Raw genomic sequence first — 17,252 nt, forward strand, 5'->3', positions numbered from 1 at the left:
GCTTGAGACCCCAAGTAAAGGTATGCTGTTTTTGAATACTTGAGATTAAAACTGATTTAATATTTTTTAATGTTTTCACTTACTTGATCATCGGAGTGTGATCAACAGGTGGAGTCTTTTTTGTCCCAGTGGAGCACCAATTACATCAAAGCACTTTGGAGACAAATCAAAAGAGGAGTTTGTCCATTTAATTCGTCTTAGGTCAACCGACGAGAACCATAATATGAATGATCCAAGACATCACCATAACATTGTATCTCTCCCTAAAATCATGTAAAGAATCATCACTACTAGGCGTGATTTCAGTGTCATCAACAAATCTTAATTTTATTTTTTTTTTAATAAAAAGGACACGTCTAATAACACAACTTCATGAATGGTAATTGTCTTTCGTTAAACTAAGAATTGATTAGCATCGTAATATAAACTTAGTGGAGGATTTTGTGTATCATCCATGCTAAAAGAAAAAATGTAGGCACCAAAACACAACAGAATAAAAAACGAGTAGAAAGAAAACAAGAAAGAATGTCTAATATATATATATATATATATATATATATATATATATATATATATATATATATATATATATATGTTGTGCGGAAGCTGAGCGTCTAATATCAAAGAATATCCAATATGCTCTGCTACCATATTATATGGTATGATGCATGAGTGTTGCTAAACTATTCGAACATAGGTTGTATTCACATGAAAAACTGTGGAACCCACGACCTGTAAAAAGAAGGAAAAGTTCTTATATTGTATGCATGCAAAAACTTATAGAAAAGCATGTGAACTCTAAGTTTATATAAAGTGATAATAGATATATAAAGAAAAACGAAAACCATAAAACCTCCAACAGACTTTCAATTTCATATTTGGTTGATTTTAAATTAAAAGTCATTGATATTTAAGTAGTTATCACGTTTGAGTTGAAAAACCTTTCCTGTGTGTTTATATTTTTTTATTTGTAGGTCGTGGCCCGCTGGCCCGCAAGGTGGTTGTCATGGGCCTGTAAAAGCCTATCCATTTGTTTATGTTGCGGTACTGTTTGGTCCTAAACAAGGGAGTAGCTAGCTTCTATAACCAATTTTTCCTTAGGCTTACAATACTTTTTTCAAAGAAAACTTTTCCTTTTTCAAAATATTTCAAGAATTTGACCCTTGGTTAAGAATGCTCTTAAAAGGCTCCGTTGGGACACCTTTCTCTCACATTTTTTTCCATAACTTAATGACATATTAGGACATAAAAAGAAGCATCCTTCATGTCAAATCTAGATAACCTACAAAATTTATCATTTCATTGTTTTAAAAAAACAATAATGGTGTAAAACTGTGCAATCATCCCCTCCTCTCCCCTGAAGCAAACTGAGCCTAAAGCTTATGTGGATTGTTTATTATGCATCTACCCATCATGTTCAAAGACTGAAGTGAATAAAAAAAGTTCATGAATTAAAAAAATTATTTGAATTTATTAAAATGCATCACAGTTTTATATACATAATTAAACAATTCAAAAAAGAAAAAGAAAAGGTGAGCATAAGATATCTATATTTTTGTAGGACAAATTTGAAATAGGCACTTCACATTCTCAGAAGTTCACAGCGCCAACGTGACAAACCCCAACACAAAATAAGTTAGACATATGACATTTATCAATGAAATTATGGAACACGAACAGGACAAAGATATACAAAGAATATGTGATGTGACATTTTGAGGACAGCAACTCTTGCTGACAATCTATCAAACAGCTCTACTACGCAGCCCTCCAACGCATGCTTCAAGCTACACCCAATCCAACTGAAAAACGCTCCAACACAAAACTCCCTTGCTTTCAAGGAGAGATTACAGAAACCATGCTTTCAAGCATAGTAAGTAGAAATTAACTGAGTGAGCACTAAGGTTACAGAAAGAAATAACTCCTTGCTCAAACCACTACAGCTTGACCACTAATACCGTCATGAAGCTGAAGTGACCCATCCTTCATCAAATTTATGCTCAAGCTCTTGAATCTCTCTCTTGAATATTGTCTAGACGCTTTTCTCCAATCAGTTCCAGTTTTCATCATGGCCACAAACTCTTCATAACTGATGCGACCATCCTGTGTAAACACAAAATTAGAAATGTGGGACTACAGGATGTAACATGATTATTCTCACCTGAGTAATTACGAGAGAAGCAGGCTTATGTGTTTTTCTTTAAATTGCATTGGCAGTGTTTCTAAGAAAAAAATAGTTATGGCATGAGTGTGAAACCTTATCAGTGTCAACTTCACGCATGATGTCATTCACTACAGCAGTGTCATTTTCTCCCGACTCATCTACTAATGCTGTCTCTAGCTCCTCAAACTCAATATAGCCACTCCCGTCTTTGTCAAAAAACATGAATGCTTTTCGGAAATATTCATCATTCTCCATTCTTTGCAAGTGAATTGTCACGGCCACGAACTCTCCATAGTCAAGTACTCCATTCCCATCAACATCGGCCTAAGCAATGGATAGCAAAGAAAACATCCTTGAATCACAAATTATTATTGCAAATCTACATTCAATTCACAATCCGGGCTTAGGGTATGAATGGCTAGTCAATTTAAATTTAGTCTATCCTCTTAGATGGATCAAGCTCAATTCAAATGAAATATTGGAGTAATATGAAGCAGTTAAGTCAATAAAAGTAAGAGGTTATATCAGCTTTAGAGCAAATTAAGGAGTGTCTGATATTCTCTCTCATTAAACCATTTTCCTCAAGCTAAGGCTTCAGAAACAAACAATCTTAACATCCAAATTGAAAGAGCCTCTCATCAATTTTTGAATAGCGAAATACTACCACAATAATCCATCGTAATGACAATTTATATTAAGAAATTACAATATAGATGGTATACACGAAAGCCTACCACATCCATCAGCATCTTAATCTCGGGCTCATCCAATTGTGAACCAACCTTCCTCAACCCAGCCTTCAGTTCCTCGTATGTTACCTTACCATCTTTATCAGTATCCATCAATGTAAACATGTCTTTGATGATTTCTACCTCTTCAACAGATAAGTGCTCTGCAATTACCTGCAGCGTTTGTTCAAAGAAACACAAATCACCACCATTCCAACTTCCTCATACTTCCAATACATATTGAACTTGAGTTAACAATTATGCACAGACTGAAATAGATGCTAACCCGAAGTGCTCTCTTTTTGAATCTATTCATGACAGAGAACTGCTTAAGCCTTGTCCTCACAATATCTCCTAACGGAACATTTGAAGCTTTCTTTGCATTTTGCAACCAGGGATGCTCTGCAAACATATTTGAGGACGGTAAACATTTAGCATCACTTTCCAAATAATTAGGCCATATGGGGCCTCCTGAGTCGTAAGGGTACAAATAAGCACCAAATTCTTATTTTCTTTTAGGAGAGGACAATGGAACAAAGGGTCCACAAGAGAATGAGAATACTCTTAGCAAACAAAAACAAAAGAACAACGTACATGGAAATTTTGAGCAGTCTAAACATTCCCATCTTGCTTCACAAACCATAAAGTACTTACCAAGCACCTCTTCAGCCGTCAAGCGCTTCTTAGGATCAGGCTCCAACATGTGGCGCACAAGGCTCTTAGCACTGTCCGAAATCTGAGGCCACGGTTCTCTCTTGAAGTCAATCACTCCCCTCAAAATCGCCAGAGCCACCCCTCGTTCGTCCTCTACACCAAATCAAACCAAACCAAAACATCTCACTAAAATTCAAACACCCCACCAGTCACCCAAACACAAACTCAACAACACATTAACAACCAACATTTATCGATGAGAAAAAAACAACACACACCTGCCCAAAACGGAGGAACCCCACACAACAAAATATAAAGAATCACCCCAGCACTCCACACATCCACTTCTGGCCCATAATTCCTCTTCAATACCTCTGGTGCCATATAGTAAGGACTCCCCACAATTTCGGAAAATCTCTCCCCTGTCCATTCATCGGAAAAAGAACATCAGCACACTTCACCGAACCCAGATAAAAAAATCAACCCACACACGTGAATCAACACTTATCCCAACTTAATTAGCAACATCGACTTCACATCTTAAACATGAAGCTGTTTTTAATGCTCAAAGCATTCATAACGGTCCTATCTGATTTGAGTAAAACGAAACAAATTCATTCACTCGCGTACCAGGTTTGAAAAACACGGAGAGACCGAAATCAATGGCTTTAAGTACAGAATTCTCCTTCTTATTCGCAAAGAGGAAATTCTCGGGCTTAAGGTCTCGATGCATGACGCCATTGGCGTGGCACATTCTGACGACCTCAGCAATGGTTCTGGCGACGTGCGCGGCCGCACGCTCGCTGTAGTGGCCACGTGCGACGATCCGGTCGAAGAGTTCGCCACCGGCACAGAGCTCCATGACGAGGTGAACGTTCTCATGGTCCTCGTAAGTGGCTTTGAGCTTGACGACGTTGGCGTGGTCCGGCAGCGTGGACATGATGGCCACCTCGCGGCGCACGTCCTCGACGTCGACGGCGGTCCTGAGCTTGCGCTTGGAGATGGACTTGCAGGCCAGCTCCTGCTTCGTCTCCCGGTCCGTGCACAGGTACGTTATCCCGAACTCACCCCGACCTAGCTCCCTACCTATCACGTACTTGTCCCCGATGAGGCTCCGCGACGTCACGTCCTTCAGCACGCGGATCGGAACGCCCGACCGGAGCGCCTCCTCCGCGTAAGGGTTGGGTTTCGTGTTCTTCTTCCTCACGCGGTTCGAGTGTGCCACGTCATCCCTCACGCACGCGTTGCAGTTCCCCATGTCACCGGCTGACGGAAACAGAGAAGAAGGTGGATAGATGATGATGATGGGGATGATGGTGAGTTGGAAGAAAAGTGGAGTTTTATTTCACTTGGAAGCTGTTTGACTGTGAAATGGCATTTATTGGTTTTGACAAAATTAAATCATTCTCTTAGTTGTTTTAAGGATTCCTTACCATTTTACATACAAATATGTGCCTCCCTACAATTATGGATAAACTGACTGTAGACGCCGCAGGTTGTCCTAAAACTGCTTTTCAGTATTCATTTCCTACTTTTTCAAACTTAACTTATCAACCCTCTCCAATTCCTACTTCAATTACTTCTCTCAAATTTAAATCAATTTGGAATCATGTTTTCTAATTGAGCTTAAAAATTGGAAGAAAAATGTTGGTGCGATTATTGTGGATCATTGCGTGGGGCAATGACACTTGGAAAATGTTTTATTTATTTATTTATTTTAATGTATAAAGTGTATGATGGGATGGGACCCATTCTTGCCTTTTGGCTGCTTGGGGCATCTGCGTTACTTTTTTTTTTTTAATTTTACATGCAAATTTATTAATCAATATTTTTATGATAAAATAGGATAAAAAGATAATTAGCTTATTTGATTTGCTTTGGTAACAAAATGTTTAATTACAAGTAACGTGGGTTGATGCAATCATATATACTTGGCACTACAATTCATATTAACCGTTGGATTGGTGTTGTTCTTGTTCATATCATTGCAAACATGTGAGCTTGAAGTTTACTTCAAAGATTCAGTGATATAATAACATTGCTACAGCTATCAATCAAAGTTAGCCACTAATTTTGAGACTTGGTCCTACTCTTTTCTTTCTCCTAACGTCACTATATCCTTTAGTGCAACCATTGAAAATCAATTTTGTATTAATTGTCACAAAACATCAATTGATTCTTCACTGATATTTGAACAAGACAATCAAATACTTCTAATTGATGTGTGTTCTTGACAAGGTCAATGTCTCAACGTTAATTAAATCCCAAAAGCTATGTTCTATTTACATTTTACATTTTACAAAAGCTATGTGATCCATGACTATGACCCACTTGGAGCAAAATAATATTCCTTCTGTGCCAAAGTCAACAAATTATGATGACTTACTTTCCCCTTTTCTATAGAAAAAAAGAGATAGAAAAAAAAGATATGATTAGCTTTTTTCTACATTGAAAGGTTATAAAGTGTTGGCTATTGGGTAATGGGCAATGTTTTTCTTCTCTCGAAAGTTATCCCTTTTAACCTTATCATTAAATTCTTAATATTCAACTCATACACCGTAAAAGCAAGTTCTTATTCTTTTTATGGTTTAACCGCTTAAGTAACTTCCTTTCCTGCATTTTTAAGTAATACGTCACATTCTTGGTCCACTTGAATAAGAAGAAATACAATAAAATAATAATAATGCATTTCTCTTGAAAAGTTCAATGAAAATTTTAATTTAACTCTTAAGAATAAAAATCATTTGTTTATTTTATCTTCAATTTAAACATTTTATTTTTTTAATTTCCTTTCTCCTGTAGCATGCAAAGTATTATAGTTTAACTATATGACAATTTTAAAGTACATTTCAGTCGCACTCGATTTGTCCAAAAAAAGAAACACAGGGGACAAAGAGAATAGAAACAGAGGAAAGTAAAAAATAATCGAAATATAAAAGAAAATGTACTATTTTCAATGAAATCAAATAGGAAAAATTAGGTTTTTTTTAATGTATTTAAATAAATAAAAGAAGTAACGTCTAAGCAAAGAATGAGAGACATAAAAGGGATAAAAATTAGAAAAACAAATGTAAATGTTCTTAAAAATAGGGTAAAAAGGGATAGGTAGAGAAAATTGTTCTGGTGAGTGAGAGGTGTGTTGGTTTTGATGTATTAAAAGAGTATTATGGTGTGAGAAAGTTTGAATGAAATGATTAGGTGTTACCTAACAAATGCAATGCACAATGAATAATGATGTAGAGAACCCATACTTTTAATCTATTCACTTCTACTTTTCCAGTTAGACCAAAAGTAGCCTAAAACCCCATCTTACACCATCATTGTGTTGGATCATAATATGCATTCAAAAAAATATTCTAATTTAGATCATTTGCTTATTTTAGATAAATATTGCAAATCAGAAAATTATATCATAGGCATTTATTTTAGGTTAGTGTGGTATCTGTTAACTTTCATGTAAAATTTCCCTACCATAAATTATAGTATCAGCCCATTATAGAAAAAAAAACATTGATAAGAAACACTCATGATTAAGTATGATTATTCGCATATTCTCTTATAAAGTCCAAGTTTTATTAGTGGTAAATTTTGTTATAATTTCGAAATAACATGAATTTTAGTTCAATTTATGAATATAGTTTAGGATTATTTTTTCTTAAACATTATTTCAAACATTTACTGTTAGATTTTTTTAATAAAATCATTATATAAGTTTCGTCCAAGAATAATAATTAGTTATTTTGAAGAATATTGAGAGAGAGAAGAAAAAAAGGATATGTATTTACAAAATTGATGGAGGCGACTTTTATTTAATCGGAAATCGAAGTGATAAATTTTACCATAAATAGAACTGTGTTTAGAAACTTTGATGAATTAAAACAAATTTATTTCATGTTTACTTAATATAACTCTCTGGTTTTTATTACACTCTTCTAGTTTCAATTGTTATTTTTAATTAAAATTTGATGATTAAACAGATATTCTAGTAACCCATGCAAAAGCTGTTTTGTAACACTGCTTACCACAAAATCAGAGAAAAAAAAAGTAAAAAGAATATGAGATGAAAAATCTAGAGCTGGAGCGAGGATAGAGTTTATAAAATAAAAAATAGCTAAAATTATAATTTATATATTAATTATAATTATAACTTTTTTATTCATTTTAAAATCGTTGAACATTAAAATTGAATTTTGTGTTTTTTTTAGCAAATATTAAATTAATTAAAAGAAATATTTTAGGATGATCAACCTTATACAAGTGTCAAAACAAACCACAATAAAAACATTCAAAAATATTTTCACAAACTAAAACACTTATAGGAACCAATGTTTTACAGATAAGCAACTCTTTATTTTTCAGTATTATAGAAAAAATAAAATAAAACATATTATACAACAAATATGCATATTTCCAGAACAATATACTTTAAACAGCTTTTTCACATATACACTCCAAAAAAGATTGGATCTTATATTCCTCACATTGTATTTACTCAATAGTTCCTCTCCTTTTACTTCAATTTCATTTATGTTGTTATTCCTTTCAGTCTTTTTTATGTTTTTGAGAATAAGAGCTTGTTGAAATATTCCAAAAATAATATTTAGTGAAAATTAAGATCGTATTTGGTATCAAAGTCTACTCACTTATAAACAAATAATTAGATAATTAGAGTAACCCATTACTTACACTTTAATGTAATAAATAATCGTAGCTTTCATTTACTTCTCGCCTACAATATTTTCATCTGTAAAATTTGAAAACCAACCCTTTTCATATTTTCTTTCCTTAGTAGTTATGATACTCAATACACTTTACATCTTATTAATAGTATTTTATGGGAAAACTTACTCTCAAACTTAACTATAAATAATCATTTTCACACTCAATATAACATTACAGTATATTCTAATTATAAACATATATAAAAACATACTCCTTACAATATTATATATATATATATAAAAGTAAATAAGTATATCATTCTAAAGATATAAAGTTGTTTCAACAGTATTTCTTGATAAAATAAATTAGTTTATTTACTTTTTTCACTTAAACGTTAGACCATAACAACATGTTGGTTGTTTAATACTTAGACACGCAAATGTTATTCAAGTAATATATTTATTGTTGAGTAACTAGATACCAAATAGTTTTTCTTGAGTTTTCATCTCTTAGGGAGTGACATATCCACATAAAGTGGTCATTATTACCTAATTCTAAAGGTGAAGAAAGAAGTTGAAAAAATGGGATAAGAAAGAAAAAAATGTTGCAAAAAGAGGTGAGAAGTTATAGGTAGTTTTTGAATAGAGAAAAATATATATTTTTCTTATATTTATTAAAAAGTAAATTTCAATTTTAATTCAATCTTATAAAATTAATTTATAAATTAAAATTTGTATTTACTTATATATATATATATGAAATGTTGTTGTGAAATTTTTAATATGAATTAAGTTTCTCTTTAACTTACTTTCATCCTCATTTTTAAATCTAAAAAAGGAAAATATTTATTAAAAAGGCGTTATATAATTAGTTTCTTCAAATATAAAAACATCTAAAACTTATATATGTAAAGGTGCACAGTTACTACAGCAGACAAAAAAAACAAGCTTGAACACATAATATTTCATACAAATTTTGCACCCAATTTTACTTCTCTTTACTCATATGCTCTGTTTGGATTGAGGAGGGGATTTGGAAGGAGGGGAGAGAGTGGATTTGTGAGGATTAGAGAGAATGTGTGAGGCTATGTGAGATTATTTAGATTGATGGATGATAGAGTGAATTTGTGAGGATAGTTTATTGTAAGTTTACAAATTTATTCTTGTTATTAAAAAATATTTGAATAATTAATTATGATTTTTTTTTGTGTGTAGGTTTAAATTAATTAATTTTTTTAATATATAATATTCATAATTACTTATATTTTATAATAGAAAAATAAAAAATATAATAGAAAATATTTTTGTGTTAAATTGAAATAAAATTATTAAATATATTAAAATTTATGAAAATAATATTTATTATTATATTCATTTATTATTTTATATAACTATATATATTTTTTTAATATTATAATTTTTTTTATTTTCATTATTTATAATTGTATGTTGTTATTAATAGTATAATTAAATATTTTTTAAATTATAAATAAATTTATGTAATATTTAATTTTTATATTGTAATAAAATGCATGTCCAAGGATATTTTGGTAAAATACAACCATCCTACATTAATCACACAAATCTCTTCATTTTAAAAAAATTACTCACCCTCTCCCCCATCCACTCCCCTACCCTCAAAACCCTTGAAACAAACACAAAAAATACTCTCTCCCCCTCCCTCCTCCCATGAAAACAAACACACCCTTATTGTCTTCATATTATTGATAAACCCCTCATCCAAATTGAAATATAATCTCCTTGTATATTTCCTTTCAAGTATAATTTAATCTTTCTCTCAAGTATTTTTTTCAAATATAATTTAAGGTATTTCTTTCTGTATTTTTACATTTTTTTTTTCTTTCACCACTACATTATTCGAAATACTCAAATTATTTTTGACAGATGTTTTTCAAAATTAAAAAAAAAACATTTTATAATATTCTTTTTGAAATTAAATTTTGTACTTTCAGAATAATAAATTTGAATTTAATAAAATGTGTTTCATAAAGTATCTACAGGAAACATTTCAGAAAAAAAAATCATAAATCATTTTTAAAAGAACAGTCTTTTCTAAAAAGAATGGAGTGTGGGAAGAAATTTGTTGGAGGTGAAGGAAGAAACACCCTATAATCTACTTTATATGCATAGGAGTCATTAATCAGTCCTTTTTTCTCCAATGCCCGTCCACAACTCCAATATTAATGTTTCCACTTTCATCACTCTTCCATCCTCTAGAATAAACTATTTTCATTCCTTATGTTTCAAAATCCAAACCAGAGTTCATTAAAAAAATAAAAGTCACTATCATTGTACACAATCATTAAAATTTTAAATATATATATATATATATATATATATATATATATCCACTTCAAATAAATTCATCTACAGTTAATAAAAAAACTTAAATCCTTACACTTTCAATACCTTTAATTTGAAAAAACACCTTTTATGATTTTTTAAACAATTTTTTTTAATAAACAATTTAAAAACTAAGTAGATGTAGTTCTAGAAAAGTAATATTAAAAAATATAGTAATAAACAAATTCTTAGAATCTTTATTTGAATACACGATTTTGTCACTGTCATTATTATTAAAAAAATTTCATGAAACACATAATAATTATATAAAATTTAATTTATACATTTTAATACCATTTTGGTTGGACTTTAAAATAAATTATTCCTATTACATTTTTTGATTAAGTAACAAAACTTGTAAAATGTCTATGCATTTATTACTCTTCCTAAGATAACTTCCCCTAAGATAACTTTCTCTCTTTATTCAATTGAGAGTTTCTGACACCTCATAATTTACATATAACTATTACAATAAAAGTTCTACAATTTTTTATACAAACTTGGAGTTTTTCAAAACATTCTTAATACGTGATTATGTTTTATAGAAATACAAATATTTACATATTCATAGTTTAAAATAAAATTATGAAACCTCTAAGACTCTCCTGCACTTGTATGGTCATTTGCTCATGTACATAGTATAATCATCGTAGTTCAAACACAGCAAGAAAAACAAGGGTAAGCTAATGAAAATAGATTTTTATAATATACACACTTAAATCTAAAGAGAAAACCAAATTACATTATCAATTTCTCAAATTATTCAATTTTCTTCAAATCTCAACAATAAAACAATCACATAGATCTCACATGGATCTACACACCCAGAATATTCAACAAACGTCTTCCGGAAGACCCGTATTAAGTAAGCCCTACCAGAGATTAACACCTGATCCAAAAATTACTAGCAAATCCAACATAAAGGATCAGGGTAAGTTCAGTACAACTCAAGCCGTGCATCTCATATGTCACAGTATGCATGAACTCCCCCATCAGCTTCTCACCACATGATATCTTAGTCTATGTGACTTAGATCATCAGTGAAGCTCAGAAATCTCTATTACCACATATGCATAAATACTTAATACATAACAAACATCAGTCCATACATTATCCCAAATGTATGAATTCAATTTCATATTATTCCGTCATACAATATCATTCAAAAAGTGATCCACAATATTCAAAAGTTTATTTGACCTAAAAAAATAACACTTTAATATTAAATCATCAAAACCTAATATTTCCACAAATTTAAATAATATATAAACAACAACCCAATATATATAAACAAACAACATCCCTGCAAAAGAAATTGAATATTGGGACAACGTCCCTTCCTCATCTAGATCTTCTAGCCTAGGGTTCTATTAAAAAATAAATTTAGTTTCTCTTACCTCAATTGCTTGTTTTCCAAACAACTTCTAGAATTTTATTCCCCACAGTCCGGATAACGCAATTTATCCAAATAGAACAAAAATTCAGTATATAGTAGAATAAGTTGAGAGGATTAAACTTCTCAACTGACCCCATCAAGATTGATGACTAAATCCTAAGGAAAAACAGAGAACAAAGGATCTTTAGAGTAAAAATGAACTTACTCTGTTTAAAAATATGATCAGATAGAAATGTTCCTTAACTCCTCAGTTAGAGCGTGGTATCATCATATTTTAAAATAGATGAAGTATGGAGTGAGAAATTAAAAGAGAAGATAGAAGGAAGAGAGGAAGAGAGAAAGAAAGAGAACTTTTGTGCCTGGAGGGGGTTCTCTTTTTGTTTTTTTAAAAAACATTGCTGTTACACAGCCGGTTATAGAATTGGTAAATTTGCCACTATTTTTCACTGTGTATCATAATTATTTGAAAATTTCATAGTTATATTTTGATTTCATCAATCTAACACTGTTGTGATTTCAATTAAATAAGCCATGGTTTGATGATTACAAGTCTATTGGTGTTAAAGATATTTAAAAAGTAATTTATAAAAGATAGTAGAAATGAATGGAAAGATTGCATACGATTTAATTAATGTAGTGTAATAATTTTTCTGATATTAATATATTTAAAGAGTAATTTATAAAAAAAATTATAATTTAAAAAAAAGTTATTAAAATAAATTTAATATTCTTTACTTTAATATAAAAACAAATATTAAAATGATAATCGATTATAAAAAAGTTATAACTGATTATCTTTGAAATATACATTAAATTTTCACAAATATTCTCTGTGTGAAAAATTTAAAGCATCAAATTCTTCTTGTTTTATGTGATTTTTTCAGTCTTTGATATTTTCTCTTAATCTTTTCATAGTTAGAAGCAATTACTAGTTAAAGTTAAATACAATAGTCTTGAGCAACCTAGTTGAAAATCCTAACCCTTTTGTTTTGGTCCATTGTTGTGGAAATAAGTAAAAGGAAAAAAAAACACGCATTGAAGGTTGTAATCTGTTTTTCTTTCCCTTATAATAAAAAATACACATAATCAACTCGTTTAAACTTCTGTTAGACCCATTTAATATTGTAAAACGTATATGTTTTTTATGGATTCATTTAACACATGCAATACTTCCACTAAAATAAAACTAGGTCTGTTTTGATTCTATTTCTTTATAGATCCAATGACTTTACTCTATTTATTAAATGAGTAGTCATGGTATGAAATTACATTTAAATAAAAAACTACTCCAGGAAACAAGAAGAAAAAAAAAGTCATTTTTTAACCTTAGCATATTATTGACCTACTTAAAACAATAAATATATATATATATATATATATATATTATTTATATAACATCGTTAGAATCAATAAACTCATCTAAAATATTACTATTTTAATATTTAGAGTTTCATTATAATACTTTCATTGAAAAATGAAATGTATTTAAATTCTCTATAATATCAATTCTTAAATTTGGACATGTGGAAATAATTATTAATATTAATAATTATATTATTGATATTGGTTTAATATATTTTTATATTATAAGAAAATAATTAATTATAATAATAGGTAAAATAAAATAATTTAATTGAACATTTTATTAATATAAATTTTATATTACAGACAAAAATAAAATAAAAAAATATTTTATTAATTATTACGTTTTATATCATAAGGTAATAATTAAAATAAAATTTATTAATTTAAATTTTGATATTTTATTTATTTTAGTATATTTTTATTTTGAAATATAACTTTTTTATTTATTAAAACTTTATAATAATTTATTTTTTATTTTAAAATTATTTTATATCAAATTACTTTTGTTTTTTTCACAATTTAAAAAATATTAATACACAAGAAAATATTTTATTACATCCATCAAATATTCACTTATTCATTTTATTCTCTATCCTATTTTTATCTATCTAAACAACTCAACTTTTCAAATTTTTTATTATTATTATTATTTTCATTTTAAAGAAAAATATTAAATATTATGTGAATGTAAATTGTTAATGACGAAAGTAATAATTTATCTTTGTTTTCAGAAAGAAAGAGTAAATTCCAACCGAATTTTTCTAATGGCTAGGCCTAAGCCACGATGCCTTGCCAGGTGTCTCTTCTAAATCAAAATCAGACAATTTTGCAAAGGTTGGTACAGAAAACAAGAGATGTTAATATCAGGTCATGATTTCCCTTGTGTCATAACCAAAGTTCCCAACTCTGTTGGAACCAGAGCCGCCACACTCTCACTCTATCTTTCTTTGTAACCCTTCAATGGTCTCCCAACAGTGCTGAGTGTTTATCCATGCAGGTACCTCTTGATTTCATTCATTTACAATCCATCTTTGCTTCACAAACTACACTGGTTTCATGGCTCAATGATGAAATTACACCCACTTCTATGCTTGGTGCTTTTAGATCACCATTGATTTGTGGGGTTGTTCCTGGGTTCTTCTTTGATGTGTTAAAAATGAGTATTTCTAGCATACACCTGCATTAAGTTGTCTCTCATTGGATGTAAAAGGTTATGGAATTTTTATTTACAGTTGCCTCTGAACATGTCAATTTATTTATTCTAATTTTACCCCTTAAGCCATGGATTTTGCTAGCAACTCCGCTGTAGAATTCTTGTGCTGGTGAGTGAACTTTTGAATCATTCAACTTGGCATATTGTAGTTTTATTATACTCATTTTTGGTATTCACATGTCCTGTTTCTAATACAAGTATAACATGGAATATTGTCTCTCTCAATATTCTGACTGCTAAGCTAATCACATCAATATGATGGATAAAGGCACTTGATGTTAAAAATATTGTGGTTTGTCCCTACTGTTCTTATTATTTATGAGAAAAAGTGAACCTGATTCCTTTATATTACTTCTAAACATGTTTACTCTGACTTACTCAAAAGTAATCTGTTAGTTAGTTCACATGCTAAGAGTTTACTCATCCAAATCATAAGTAGTACTGGCGCTGAATGTTGATGCATACAAAATTTGCAGCTGATGCTGCAATATTGATATATTTCTAGCTTCAGAAGTTAGAGTAGGACTTGTGTCTGGTGGCATCTGTAATTTGTAAGGGAGATTTGTTGTTTTCTTACTACAATGATGTGTTTGTACATACATAAAAAGTTTGTGAAAAGTTGGTCTCTTTTGTGTTAAGTTTCATAATTATGAACTATTTGACCATGCTACAAGCAAAGCAGATCAGTGCACTTTCTAACAGTGCCAGGCCAGGAGTTTTCTCATTAGTGGTTCCCATTGTAATGCAGCAGATGGCAGTCCATGCTCTAGCACTGAGAATGAAGTTTGTCTGTCTAGAAGACAACATATTAAAAGTGAAGTTTTACCTGCGCAGAGGCCATCCTCCTTAGTGTCCAAAGCTAAGTCTGAAGTGGATGAAACATTGATTTCAGAAAACTCAGTAAATGGGCCACCTTGCTGCAAGGTTGAGGGTGTTGATCAATCTCGTTGTATTCAGCAAATTGTGCCTGCTTCAAGGTCATCAATTAAATCAGATTCTGTAACATATGCTTCTGGTATTGATGGCGTACATGAATGTTTTGAGCACTCCTCTCCTCTCGGTGCTGACCAGTTTTACAGGGCTGACATTGCAGCTATACATTTTATTTCTGATTTAGCTAATTGTAATTTGTAAGTTTCCTTTGTCAAATGGAATGGAAATGCTAAGCTACTCTAAAAATTGTATGGTTGATACTGCTAGAACCCCAACCAACATCAGGTCTTCAAATGTGAGACAGACTAAAAAAGAGAGTTTTACTAATGTTCATCCAAGACCATCATCTGTTTCAACTGATTCAGGGTGTAAACGTACTAGTCATCATCGCAGTGGAAAGTGTAAAGTTGATAAATCAAATTTAGGTAAAAGTTTTAAGCGTCTTCCTTCTTCTGGGACAGAAAAGTTAGTTGTATCTTAAAATAATGATGAACGTGGACAGAGAACAAAAACAAAATCAAATCACATTGTGACAAATTTTGGTTCCAACTTGCATGCTTCAAGTACACAGATGGTGGGATCAATCAAGGAAAGTTACACTAAACATCCTAGGGATATGAAAATATCTCCTGGAACTGCTCCAATAAATTGGCATTTTATGACCACAAGGCTTGTTGTGGAAGTGGTTTCAGATATTCTGAGGCAGTTAAAGTGGGCTCCTACAGCTGAAAAGGCTCTATCTAACCTGATTTTTTCAATGGATGCATACCAAGCTAACCAGATCTTGAAAAAACTCCAAGATCACTCAGTTGCTCTTAGCTTTTTTTCAGGCATGATGAACATACTTACACTACCATGGTTGGTATCCTTGGTGGTGCTAGACAGTTTGATACGATAAGCAACTTGCTAGATCAGATGGTCAAGGATGGATGTTAACCCAATGTTGTAACATACAATCGCCTAATTCATTGTTATGGCTGTGGAAACTACCTTAAAGAAGCATTGAACGTGTTCAATGAAATGCAGGGGGTGGGATGTAAGCCTGATCGTGTCACCTACTGTAAGCTTATTGATATCCATGCTAAAAGCTGGATTTACTGATGGTGCCATGTATATGTACAAAAGAATGCTAGAAGCCGGTCTTTCTCCGGACACATTTACTTAACAGTGTTATAATCAACTGTCTTAGAAAAGCTGGCAATTTAGCTGCTGCTCACTGGCTATTTTGTGAGATGGTTGATCATGGCTGTGTTCCTAATCTGGTTACGTACAATCTCATGATTACCTTGCAAGCTAAAGCAAGGAATTACGAAATGGCATTGAAACTATATCATGACATGTAGAATGCAGCATTCCAACCTGACAAAGTTACTTATAGCATAGTAATGGAGGCACTTGGCCATTGTGGTTATTGTACCTGAGTGGAGAGATGGGGCCCAGGCACGGTCGGTTGACGTAGTGTAGTTGCTGACGTGTCGGTCTTCTTCTCTTTCGGTCGGTCGCTCCTTCTTGGTGTCTCCTTCGGTCGGGCGGGGGAGGTACCTGCGAAGGCACTCCGACGCTCAAGTAAGTGTGAGATTCTAAGTATGGTTTAGTAAGTGAATGAAAACGTACCTTTCTCTGGCTTGAGCATAGTATTTATAGGATTGCCTAATGGGCTTTCTATCTCTTGGACTCAAGGTGGTTATGGATAGGTCTTGCCAGTCGTGCTCCGGAATACCCGGGTGATAGCTGTCGTTTTGCTGTCAAATTAATATTAATATGATTCTAGCAT

General features: G+C 31.4%; 1 protein-coding gene and 1 pseudogene across 1 annotated transcript; one reads left to right on the forward strand and one right to left on the reverse strand.

The window, feature by feature from the left end:
• Window positions 1-1,533: 1,533 nt before the first annotated feature.
• On the reverse strand, window positions 1,534-5,157 carry LOC137807805 (calcium-dependent protein kinase 10). Its single transcript, XM_068608611.2, has 7 exons — window positions 4,177-5,157; window positions 3,825-3,968; window positions 3,547-3,699; window positions 3,179-3,294; window positions 2,899-3,066; window positions 2,258-2,488; window positions 1,534-2,103 (listed from the first exon to the last, which is right to left on the reverse strand). Exons 1-7 carry the CDS (start codon window positions 4,802-4,804, stop codon window positions 1,930-1,932), a joined length of 1,614 nt encoding a protein of 537 aa, XP_068464712.2. The 5' UTR covers window positions 4,805-5,157; the 3' UTR covers window positions 1,534-1,929.
• Window positions 5,158-15,064: 9,907 nt separating this feature from the next.
• On the forward strand, window positions 15,065-16,914 carry LOC150028854 (pentatricopeptide repeat-containing protein At1g18900-like; annotated as a pseudogene).
• The last annotated feature ends 338 nt before the right edge of the window (window positions 16,915-17,252 follow it).

The sequence above is a fragment of the Phaseolus vulgaris genome, chromosome 3, assembly GCF_051622355.1.
Source record: "Phaseolus vulgaris cultivar YP4 chromosome 3, ASM5162235v1, whole genome shotgun sequence".
Taxonomy (NCBI): domain Eukaryota; kingdom Viridiplantae; phylum Streptophyta; class Magnoliopsida; order Fabales; family Fabaceae; genus Phaseolus; species Phaseolus vulgaris.

Excerpts from the sequence above, each read along its gene's own strand:
- LOC137807805 (XM_068608611.2), bottom strand. The coding sequence starts at position 4,804 with ATGGGGAACTGCAACGCGTGCGTGAGGGATGACGTGGCACACTCGAAC. Across the intron at positions 3,969-4,176 it reads CTCCGTGTTTTTCAAACCTG|GGGAGAGATTTTCCGAAATT; the intron begins GTACGCGAGTGA and ends ATGAATGGACAG. Across the intron at positions 2,104-2,257 it reads GTGAAGTTGACACTGATAAG|GATGGTCGCATCAGTTATGA; the intron begins GTTTCACACTCA and ends GTGTTTACACAG.